The sequence below is a fragment of the Cavia porcellus genome, unplaced genomic scaffold, assembly GCF_034190915.1.
Source record: "Cavia porcellus strain 051 isolate PalLab524CR breed Dunkin Hartley unplaced genomic scaffold, mCavPor4.1 scaffold_1, whole genome shotgun sequence".
Lineage (NCBI taxonomy): Eukaryota > Metazoa > Chordata > Mammalia > Rodentia > Caviidae > Cavia > Cavia porcellus.
The window spans coordinates 147,409,141-147,421,671 of NW_026947484.1; the positions used below are offsets into that span (position 1 = coordinate 147,409,141).

General features: G+C 37.0%; 1 protein-coding gene across 5 annotated transcripts in view; it reads left to right on the plus strand.

The window, feature by feature from the left end:
• The window catches only part of Ssx2ip (SSX family member 2 interacting protein), a 39,382-nt gene extending 35,068 nt beyond the window's left edge, over positions 1–4,314 (plus strand). For all 5 annotated transcript variants that reach the window (XM_063257538.1, XM_063257546.1, XM_063257549.1 and 2 more), the window contains one exon: positions 1,170–4,314. In XM_063257538.1, coding sequence (XP_063113608.1) covers positions 1,170–1,344 — 175 coding nt within the window. In that variant the 3' untranslated portion in view covers positions 1,345–4,314. The remainder of the gene's footprint in view (positions 1–1,169) is intronic.
• Positions 4,315–12,531: the final 8,217 nt, after the last annotated feature.

The following is a 12,531-nucleotide window of genomic DNA, read 5'->3' on the forward strand; positions in this document are numbered from 1 at the left end:
AGCTTTTTTGTTTCTTGTATTCTAGGAGCTACTCTAATAATACTAGTGGTATAGAAACAGATTTGGGGAATTTAAAGGACTCCGTTAAGCTATTCTGTTCTCTAAGAATATAATAAACAGGAAAGAGTTAAAAGCAGTGCAGTTTGGTTGGTTAATTTTAGATCTTTTGTAAATTTGGATGTCTTGCACCTGAAGCTTTTTTCAGTTCATAATAAAAGTATAGCTAGAGAATTTGTAGTTAGACTCTACAACATCCTCATTGCTGCTTCACTGTAGAACAGAATTTTATATAAAGACTGTGTTTTGGATTCCAGTTGGGGTGACTGGTGTACTAAGTCACTTACAGAATGAGGTTGATCACTGATCTCATCAAAGACACCTCAGAGGTGTAGGGACTCTGAGCTGAGGACAATTGTAAGCGAGTTTTGTTTTTTGTTTTAAGTACTGTATTGGTCAATAAGTGTAAATAAAATTTTCAGATTGTTGATTTCAATTTCAGAATCAAAAGTGACAACGTTTTCTAGCTTTCCCATATTATAAGATCAAGTGAGTAAACAAAAGTCACAGGAAATGTTTGTTTAGAAAAGATTTTGTGAAAAAAAATTGAGAGATTCAGATGATAATGTATTCATTGTGTCTGCTCCATAGATTCTAAAGTTAATTAATTAACCAGGTTTCTTCATTTTTGAGGCAAGTTAGGTCAAACTTTTATCTGGCTTAGGTTTCTGTTCTCCTAACCACTCTTGCAGGCACTCAGTAAGTATCTGAATGGAGAGATGAGAGCACACACCAACAAATGGACAAGTATAGAAGGAAGCCGTAGAGAGATCAGAAAACACTGATAGAAAGGAGAACTGTGGGAGCTTAGCTTTAAAAAGCTGTGTTCTTTGTCTATCTTAATTAAGCTTCACTTGGGCAAAGTGCTTCAGAGTAGACTAGAGGGATAAATACAATAAGCAGATAAGTAGGGAAATAGATGGTGGGTAGATACAAGTGATAAATTAAGCCATTTTAAAAGTTTTCTTTAATGTTCTTGGTCAATGTTATCTTCAGAATTTACTTCCCACAAGGCCTGGGAACAATCAGACCTGTAGGCATCAGACATTGAGGCATGAAGGATAAGAGAAGGTGGGCCTAACTGTGAAGCTCTCCCTTTTTTTCCCCAACAGTTCAGTCAGTGTGCTGAATATAACTCCTGAAGAAACGAAACCAAATCAGGTCGGAAGAGAATGTTCCAGTCAGACGTGGAGCGTGGCATCCAGGCCTGGCTCGCAGGAAGGCTGCTACAGCAGATGCTCTTTGACCTACACAAATTCTCATGTGGAAAAAGATGACTTACCTTAGATGTGTGGATGGGAACTTTTTTTCACTAACATATTCATCCAGTTTGTTTCCTCTGAGTTGAAACAGGGTGTGTCATAAAGTGAGCCATCTCTGATAATTTAAGAATGGTCTGAGTTGTTTGTTTGGACTAATCTGTCTTCCCCCAAAGAGCTGAAATGCTAAATCTATTTAAAAGGATATAAAAGCTTTGGATATGTATTTTTAGTAACAGAAGCATCTGGCTCTGTGAATAAAGGAATGTATAGGTGTTTGGATGGAAACAGAAGCACTAGAATGAGTTTCCTCTCTATAGGTATTAAAAATAGCACTTTTAGGAAACTGATTATTGTAAATGTTTAATTTTTGTCCCAAATATAGTTGGCATTGGAAGTTTAGCCTTTACTTGAATGTATACTGTAGATTTTTAACAAAGCAAGTTCTATATTTATTATGTTTAGTGTGATTTTGGAATTACCTCTTTCATATGTTTTAAATAAAGTAAAATTTATGTATGTTTTGTACATAAATATACATGATTATGTTAAGAGGCTTTAAGACTTAAAAATTTCACACAACCATAAATATAGTATTTCATGCCAGTGTTTTTAGTGATATTCTGTTTATAGATATATCAGGACCATTTCCATGTTATATTTCAGTTTGTTTTTTTTTAAATCCATCTGGGCAATAAATATTCAAGGTTATCCCAACTTGGAGCCAAGCTCTTCAGAAAATCAACATACTGATATTACATTTTTGAGACTTTTTACAGCATTAGATTTTTATTTTATATATGTAGCATATAATTTTAAAAGGACTATTGATTATATAGAGTGGTAGGGACAACTAAAGTACCTTTGAATAGCAATTTAAGGACATTGGTTTAAGATACTCAGATAATAAAATAGAAAATGTCTGAATGGAGGTATTTATCAGATGGGTACCAGTACAGTAATATCTGTACCAGCTAAGGCTTTATATCATTGCCAATAATTTTTTAGTATTTTTTCAATGAAATATTTACCATTAATGTTAAAGAAATACGACAATATAAAAACATCAGATTTTATAATCCAGATGTGATACTCTGGACAATCTTGTACCATTTCATTTTCAGAACAATCCTAGGCTCTTTGGCTCTGTAATGTTTCTGACTGCATGTTTTCTCATGAGAAGTATGTTATAATTGATAGTAGTAATGCTAAAGATGTAGGTCAGGCTCTTCCCCTAGATTTTCATCACAAAGCTTTAAGTGCCTAGCCCTGCTTGTCTCTGTACATAGAAAACTGCACAGGTCCAGTCCTTGCTAGGTAGAATAGTTTGGTTCCATCTGCCTTCTCTTCTTCCATTAGTTCAGCCACTTGCATACACTCACCCTGTTTATGGCTGGTCCATTTGAATTTGCCCCCCGCACCTAGCCTGTTGGTGTCATCAGCTCACTGTACGTGACTCTTAGGAGTTGTGTAGCAGCAGCCGTTTCTCTAAGGCTGATAGGCTGTCACTAGAGTATTGTAGGAGACATCAGTGAATATACTCCTAACAGTAACCGTATCTGTAGTCTCAAAGAGCTGGCTCTGGAATGATAGTCACTCTCTACCTTCAGTTTTTAGTGCATGGTCACTTCTTTAAAATATTAAAAATGTTAACAAACTTTCAGAGTACTATATTCCAGAGGGAGAAATCCACCTGGAATATAATTATTATTATTTTGCTCTTTAGCAATACTGTGGTTGAAGGAAGGCAATCAGAAATTTTAAAGTTACTGATAGATTTGTCAAGACTTTCTCCTAGGGGTTTACTTTATCAGAAGTAAACTTGCTGGTTTTTAATACAAATGTTACTTCAGAATACTGTATTCCATGAGGATAGATTTCTAGAAAGCAGTATGTTCTTTGTTATGTGTTTCCATTTTAAAGTGAGTTAAGTTCTCTACTAACAATACCCTGGAGCCTTTAAAACTCAGATGTGAAAGAAACAGTAAAATAAAAAACCCCAGGTTCACGTGCCTTTTGTATTTGCATAGATATGCTACAAGTTCCAATTCTAAATGTGTTCCAGTTCTACAGTGATCCCTAATCACCTAAACTTACCAAATGTTGGAATGCTTTCCTTATTGGAAAACTGAATCTGCACACAAAACTTCCAAGATTTTCTTTTTTTTTTCTGGGGAATTCCTGGTACTAATAACACAGCTGTGTGACAGTCTTAACATTTAGCCATGATTAAATAATGTTACCTTCTGCTTGAAAGCCCTTCTAATAATCTTCAGTGTTTTCTTTTCAGCACATAAATCTGAACTATATTGTGCCTCATTTGTTTTTACATGACATATCCATTTTGAATTTTCAAAGCAAAAGTGTCATATGAGGTAAAATTTTCCTACTTTTAAATGTTTACATCTGCAGATTTACAATGATAAGAAGTTAGTAGCGGAATTAGTGACACCAGAAAATTATGACTAAAATTTAGTAAGTAAATATTTTGTCATAGAAGCAATAGACTAAGTGATCAGAGTCACGGGACAGTCTACAGCAAATTGTTTGCCTCATGGTATGATTGAAATGTTGCTGTTTGGAAAGAAGTGTCATGGACTGGGGATGTAACTCAACAGCATAAGCACCTGCCCAGTAAGTGCAAGTTCCTGAGTTTGATTTCCAGTACCAAAAAAAAAAAAAAAGAATTGTCAAAATACTTGTGATAACATGGCTTTTGTGGGAAAACATTGTGTGGTATGTGGTGAGAAGGAATAACCCTGAAGTCCAGTCTTGACCTTCCCTGGTTGGGGGGATCATTTGAAAGCCTGAACCCCTGGAAAGGCTTGGCTTTTGCAGTGTGTATGCCTGGAGTGCTGCGAGTTAACAAGACTTTGTGTGATTGCCCTGTTGTATAAATCTTCAGAGTATCCTTCCTAATGTCAACTGTGTTCTTATTTCTAAAGTGGATTTAAAGTGAGTTTGGATTATGGAACTCAAGTAAATATGCTTTTCACAATGTTTGTCCTTCCGCTTTTTCAGTCTTTTGATAAACATTTATGAAGCTTCTCCCAAATGTCAGGGTGTAGTACTTTGTGATCCCTGGGGAAAAGACAAGGAGCCTTCTTGCCATTGAAAACTGCTGAGTGGAGGGGGAAGACCAGCTGTGTAAACCCAAATTGAAATAAACAGGAGTAGCTGCTATCCACACATGGAGTGTCTTCTGTGGCCTAAGAGTTCTGTCCCCATTATCTCATGGCCATCTCAAAGCAGTGACATTGCTAGGCCTTCTGGTTTAGTGTTATTTTCTATGGGAAAGTACTGTGTAATACAGAGTATTTTTATTTTTCATGAAATACCTGCAAGGCAGTATAGGATTTTCCTCCCCACATAAACATGCATTATTAAACAGTAGAAAAAAGCATTTGCAAAGATTTGAGCCATGCAGATAAGGATAATAAGATATGCTATCCTACTTCTTCTAAATATTTTTTTTTTCCTCAAGGCTGAGTGTAAAGAATGGAATGGGCTATTGGTTAAATTTGTATTTAGGCATTTGGATTTGATTGAAGTTCAAAAAAATTTACACATAATGAATTTGACAGAGATCAAGAAATACTCTTGTCTGTGTTGTAGTCAGAGGTTGTACACAGAACAATTAGGATTAGGACATGGAGTTTATAATATTTCTATAATGGTCACTGGAAGTTAACACAGGCAATCTATCTGCAACACCAAAGACAGATTATTTAGTCAGAAGCCTAAACCCCACAGCAATGTCCCACATGAGTCCAGCTAAAAACCCAGAGCTCAGGACAGTGCCTCCCATGAGTCCCAACTGGAGGTCCAGAGTCCAGAAGAAGGACTCACGCCAGTCTCTTTTACGGATCCTAAAAATTGCTGCGAAGACCTAAGGGTCAGTGGTGGAAGCCAGAAAGTCTATGCCAGCAGGATGAAGGAGCTGTGCTAGTGGGATGAGGGTTCTTACGCTGAAGCTGAGAAGTCACACAACAAAGACCAGGGCTGTCCTGAAGGCATCACAGCCATCCTCAGTGACACGGAGGCACCGAGCTCCTCCGACGAAAAGCACAGTTGGGTACATGCCAGGAAGCAGCATGATGAGCTCATCCTGGAGACCAAGCAGCACATGTCTTCCCCTCTGGAGCCAGGAAGCAATGCTCGATGTGAGAACCAAAGCTTCTCCAGGAGAACCAACAGCTAAGACAGCAACTCGTGGGATAACACAGCGCCTCCTTAACGCCTCAATCCTCAGCACCTCCCTTCTTCACCTATTTATCCTGGCAACTTTCTTCAGGTGGAGCATCTTCGCTCAATGCCATGCTGATGTAAGCCAGCTGGCATTAAATTGACCACCAGTTCTTAATCCATAACACCTTGATACGTAAAGAGCCATCTCAATATCCATAAATTCAAAATTCAGAAATACCTGCTCTAAGTGTAATGCTTCTAACATAGCACTACACTATGAAATACTGATGAAATTTTAAAAGCATCTGAGGGTTAGAGTCTTGAAACTTCTTTCTCAGGATAGTAGGTACTTATGACTGTTTCTACCCCTTTCTTACCTGATTTTTTGCAGTGTACTAGAAGAGCTATGCTGTAAGTAACAGACATTAAAATGGTGTGGCTTACTATGAAAGTTTAAATTTGCTGGGCATAGAGACATCTGTGATCCTAGCACTCTAGGAGGCTGAGGAAGGAAGATCATAAGTTCAGCCTTGGCAACTTAGTGACTTAATGGAACCCTATGTGAAAAAAAAAATGGAAAAAGGAGTAGGGGTTTAGCATAGTATGACATCAATTCAATCCTATGCACCACTGCCAAAAAATAAAGTCCCCCATCTTCAGCTGTACCAGTTGGAACACATGTCCGATGGCTGAATTGCCAAATCAGAAAAAGACTGAAGAGTATGGGATAATTTTGAGGTGCACACCTGAAAGAGATGCCTTACACCTGTAGCCTAACTGCAAACAAGACTCAAGAGGTGGGTCAGAACATGCAGCACTGTGGTGAGCACTGACAGTTTATGTCATGAAGCTAATGCTAGGTGTTTCACCCATTTATTACAAAAAGAGCAAACCACATTAGGCAAAGGACTTACTACTGATTTTTAAAGCTTCAAATGTGCCTGAGCTTTGGCAGGAATGTGTTTTTAAGTCTATTGTTCAGCTTCTTCAAGTCTATTGTTCAGCCTTTTCATAATAGGAAGTTTCAAAATGTCCAAATGGTAGCTTTACACATTTAAACTGTCCTTCAGTGCACATTTCCAAACTCGGTTTGAGAGGTTTCGGTCATGTTGGCTGACTCCAAGGCAAGGTGGTGTAGTGGAGGAGGAATGGTTCATGGCAACAGAAGGTAGGAAGGCAGCAAGTGGCACCAACAGCTCTCTTTCTGTCTTTCATGTCATATCCAGGCTACACGGCCTTATGGCAAGTAGGACTCATACCCAGTGTGGGCCTTGTTATCCACAGTCAGCTATGCCAAGCCAATTGGGACTAATTTAATAATCCATCCTTAATCCCAGCATCACACTAGATCCAGCCACTTCTGAAAAAGCCCCCTCCCCCCAACAGCATGAAGCTTTGAGGGGACATCTAGGTACAAGCCATAACAAGACTTTCAGAATGTACAAGTGCAATTCTCAAATAGCCATTTACAAGTACAGTGCTTTTCTGAAATACCTAATTCCAATTACTGTTTAATTTTGCAAGGTGACTATTTACTTCACATTTTTATAATTGTGTATCAACCAAGAAGTACTAAATAATCTATAAATTAGTTGATCCCAATCAAACTTTCTGAAAATTTTTCAGATTCTATGATAATGCTCCAAATACAAAGAAGTCCAGCAACCAGCCACACAATCTTCATGTGTTATTCTAAGCTATTTAGATCTTTTTTAAAATGGAAATTTTTAATTGGAATATGAAAAGCAATCTGCTTTTGTTTCTGAAGCACTATTTGCCCATTTTTATCCAGGGCAAAAACCTGCATACACAAAACAATTATAAATTATTTGGTAACTTAAACAGATTATGACAGATCTCATAGGTATATCTTGGCTTTGGCCAGGAAGCAGCACATATACTGACACAGTTGTTTGTGGGGGTAAACGTGCAGAAATCTGGGAGAACATCCCTCTTGGCCCAAGAATCTTTCACTCTGGACCTGGTAACCGTGTTTTACAGACCTAAGCCTCTGCATAGCTCTTGTGCCTATAAATTGTTTAGCAGAAACTTTTATGGTAAAGGGTAGGGAGACTATCAATGATTGGGGCTCTTAACTATGGGTATAAACTGGGAGGAGTGATCACCCTGGGTATGGCACAAGATCTCCAAGTAAGCACAACTATTGAGTTTTAATTATTGAGTCCTAAACCCCTTCCCCCAAGAAAACTACTTCCTTTAATGCATGCTTCAGTTATAGTTCCTGAAACATGGTCAAGCTGTGATCTATCCGAATACACAATTCTCCTGTAAACCTTGTTTCGTAAATGCAATGCAAAAACCGGAAACATTAATATAGGGAACAACTAAAGCGTAATGCAGAATTTCCCTTTGCTTATGTGCACCTCTGTGAGAAACAATAGGCAAATGCAAAAAACTACCCCGGCTGACCCATGCTGAATACCAACACAAAACATGTAGCTCGAATTTGAGAGAATTTGACATGTCTATCTAAAAATTATTCTGTCCTAGCTGTGCCAGGCTGTGCTGTCCTAAACCTTAGTGAATTCTTTCCTTCCCCCATTCAGCCACCCTGTATCTACACAGTCACCCTGTATCATTTCACAAATGAAGAAACTGCTGCAAAGAAAGAAGCTTGCCAATTGCCACACAGCTAGCGTGTGGTGGAGCTTACATTTGAACAACAGAAATGGTTTTTTTTTTTTACTTTATTTGTTAAGAAGAAAAGGTAAAACAAATTTTCACAACAAAATAATAAAGTAACAATTGTTGATAAATTACACAACATTATCTTTAGTCAAGTACAAAATATGGGCATAAAATTTCTTCAATCAATATTAGCACAACCTTTCCTATTCAGTGAGCTAAGTGACACTAATGGTATAACTAACTTGCATTTTTTTCTTTTCCCTTCTATCCTTTCTCTTTTCCCCTATCTTAGTTTCTTCTTTTTATTGAAAAAAAAGTTTCCTCCCATTTCACAGTGACTATTGTATATTTTGAACCTTATGGTTGCACATATGTCACTGTGTGATATTTTTCAATCCTTCTGGGAAGATACACAGAAGGGGAATACCTGGGTTGAATGGGACCTCTAATTCTAATTTTTTGAGGAATCTCCACACTGATTTCCACACTGTTTGTACTAGTTTACTCTCTAACCAACAGTTGTAAAGGGTTTCTTTTCCCTTACAGATCCAGGAGCATTTTTTATTGGTTGATATATTTTTTTTAAAAAATTAAATAATTTTTTAATGAATAAGGGAGAGGATGAAATAAAAGGGGGCATAACAACATAACAATACAGGTTAAAGCATAACACTTTCAGCAACCTAGTGCTTCATCACCAAATAACCTGACTTAATAGTAGTTACCATAGTGTCTTTTTCTTTGAAATATTTGAATATAGCTTCATATGCTATAGCATCAAACATATCAAGACTGTGTAACACCATTCAAGTGGATGAAAGCATTGTAGAGTATTTAGAACCAGCCAACAGAAAAAATGATCAATGGTTTCTATATTATCTCTTTGCCTATAACAATTTTTGTTTATACTACCACATACGATAAAATCCAGCAAGTTACAACATGATAAAATCAATGGAGACAGAAGAGCCATAGTTTGGTGTGGCTTTAAGACAAAATGGTATTAAATCGGCACTAGCTACTATTATGTCTTATTCTCTTCAAAGTAGCTGTTCATTGCATCCCAGGCCATAATATCAAACAACCCAGAATAAAGCCATTCCAATTAATGAGTGAAAATTTTATAAGGCTTCAAGGCCATATAATGGGGAATCATGGTTATCACATACTTTTATATATTTGACTCATTTCCTACACTAGGGAAACTATTCGGTGTTCACAGAATAGTTTGCGAGTTTGATTTAGTTCACTTATGAATATGGTTTCAAGCTGTGCCCATTTATTGATAAATACCTCAATGTGATCCTTCTTTATAGCTGAGTAGTACTCCATTGTATAGAAGTACCACAGCTTTTTTATCAATTCCTCAGTTGATGGACATTTGGTTTGTTTCCAAGATCTGGCAATTACAAATTGTGCGGCTATAAACATAGGTGCGCATATATCACTGTGGTATGATGCTTTCAGTTTTTCTGGGAAGATGCCTAGAAGTGGAATAGCTGAAACAAATGGGACTTCCAATCCCAGCTTTTTGAGAAATCTCCAGACTGACCTCCACAAAGGTTGTACCAGTCTATACTCCCACCAACAGTGTAGGAGAGTTCCTTTTTCCCCACAGCCTCTCCAGCACTTGTTGCTGTTGGTTTTCTTGATCCTGGCCATCCTTTCAGGAGTGAGATGGAATCTCAGTGTGGTTTTAATTTGCATTTCCCTAATAACCAATGATGATGAACATTTTTTCATGTATTTATTTGCCATTTGTATTTCTTCCTCTGAGAAGTGTGTATTCATCTCAGATGCCCATTTTTGGATTGGGTCTTTGAATTTTGGGGGTCTGATTTTTTTTTAATTCTTTATATGTTTTAGACAAAAGTCCTTTGTCTGAGGGGGAGTTCACTAAGATCTTTTCTCAATTTGTGGGTTTTCTTTTCACTATGCTGGAGATTTCTTTTGACTTACAGAAATTTTTTAATAAGAGGTGGTCCCAGTTATTGATTCTGGGAAGTATTTCCCGTGCAGTTTGAGTCCTGTTCATGAATTCTCTACCTACCCCTATGTCTTCAAGGTTTCTACCCAATTTGTCTTCCAATAGATTTAGTGTTTCTGTTTTAATATTCAGATCTGTAATCCATTTAGATTTTAATTTAGTACATGGTGATAGGCTTGGGTCAAGTTTTAGTTTTCGGCAAATGGAGAGCCAGTTTTTCCAGTACCATTTATTAAAAAGACTGTCGTTTTTCCAGTGAACCTGCTTGGCTCCTTTATCGAAGATAAGGTGGTTGAGTGTGTTTGTAGTTGTGGTTGTATCTTCTAATCTATTCCACTGATCCTCTGCTCTGTTTTGATTCCAGTACCATGTTGATTTTACTACTGTTGCTTTGTAGTGTAACTTCAAGTCAGGGATTGTGATGCCTCCTGCCTTGCCTTTGTTGCTTAGAATTGCCTTTGATATTCTAGGTCTCTTCTGGTTCCAGATGAACCTTAGGAGTGATTTCTCTAGATCTATAAGGTATGTTGATGGTATTTTTATTGGGGTTGCATTGAATCTGTATAACAGTTTTGGGAGAATGGCCATTTTCACAATGTTTATTCTTTCTATCCATGAACATGGGATGTCTTTCCATTTTCTGAGATCATCTTCAATTTCTTCCTTCAGTGTATTGTAATTTTCCCTGTGTAGGTCTTTCACTTCTTTCATAAGAGTACTTCCTAAATATTTCATTTTTTTGCTTGCTAGTGTGAAGAGTGTGGCTTCTCTTATTTCTCTCTCTGTGATTTTGTTGTTAGTGTATAAGAATGCTATTGATTTCTGAGTATTGATTTTGTACCCAGCTACCTTACTGAATTTATTTATTATATCTAAGAGTCTTTCAATGGAGTTTAGGGGGTCTTCTATGTAGAGTATCACGTCATCTGCAAATAATGACAATTTAACTTCTTCTTTTCCTATCTTTACCCCCTTTATTTTTCTCTCTTGTCTAATTGCTCTGGCTAGTACTTCCAGTACCATATTAAATAGGAGAGGTGATAAAGGACATCCTTGTCTTGTGCCTGATTTTAAAGTAAAGTCTTTCAATTTTCGGCCATTTAGTATGATACTGGCTGTTGGTTTGTCATAGATGGCCTTTATTATATTGAGGTAAAGACCATCTATTCCAATTTTTTTGTAATGTTCTTATCATGAATGAACGTTGGACCTTATCGAAGGCTTTTTCTGCATCTATAGAAATGATCATGTGATTCTTACTTTTGGCTTTATTGATATGGTGGATTACACTTATTTATTTATGTATGTTGAACCATCCCTGCATGCCTGGGATGAATCCCACTTGGTCATGGTGCATAATCTTCTTGATGATTTGCTGCATCCTATTTGCCAATATTTTATTGAGGATTTTTGCATCTGTGTTCATTAGGGAGATTGGTCTGTAGTTCTCTTTTTCGGTTGGGTCTTTCCCAGGTTTTGGTACTAGAGTAATATTTGCTTCCAGGAATGACTTGGGAAGGATTGCTTCCCTTTCAATTTCATTGAAGAGTTTGAGGAGTGTTGGTACTAGGTCTTGTTTGTATTTCTTGTAGAATTCTGCAGTGAATCCGTCTGGGCCTGGGCTCTTCTTTGTAGGTAAGGAATTAATTACATGTTCATTTTCATTGATAGAGATTGGGTTATTCAGCAGTTTTACATCCTTTGATCTAGCTTTGGTACTTCATATGTTTCTAAGAATCTGTCTATTTCTTCTGTGTTATCAAACCTTTGAGAGTAGAGGTTTTCGAAATAGGTGTTGATGATCTTCTGTATTTCTATTGAATCTGTAGTGACTTCACTGTTTTCATTTCTTATTGCATGGATTTGAGCTCTTTCTTCCCTTTTTTAAATAAGGTTGGCTAGGGGCTTATCAATTTTATTTATTCTTTCAAAGAACCAACTTTTTGATTCGTTGATTCTTTGGATTGTTTTCTTAGTCTCTATTGCATTGATTTCTGCTCTGATTTTTATAATTTCCTCTCTTCTTTTGGCTTTGGGTTTGACTTGCTCTTCTTTTTCTACACATCTTTGATGTGTAGCATCATGTTGTTTATTTGTATTCGTTTTGTTTTCCTGATGTGGGAGCTCAGTGCAATAAATTTTCCTCTAAGGACGGCTTTCATTGCATCCCATAGATTCCGGTAAGTTGTATCTGTATTTTCATTTGTTTGTAGGTATTGCTTAATTTCTTTTTTAATTTCCTCTGTGACCCACTGATTACTCAGGAGTGTGTTATTCAGTTTCCATGTATTTGCTGGATTTTTGCAGTATCTTTTATCGTTAATTAGTAATTTCATGGCGCTATGGTCCGATAGCATGCAAGGGATACTTTCAACCCTTTTGCATTCATTT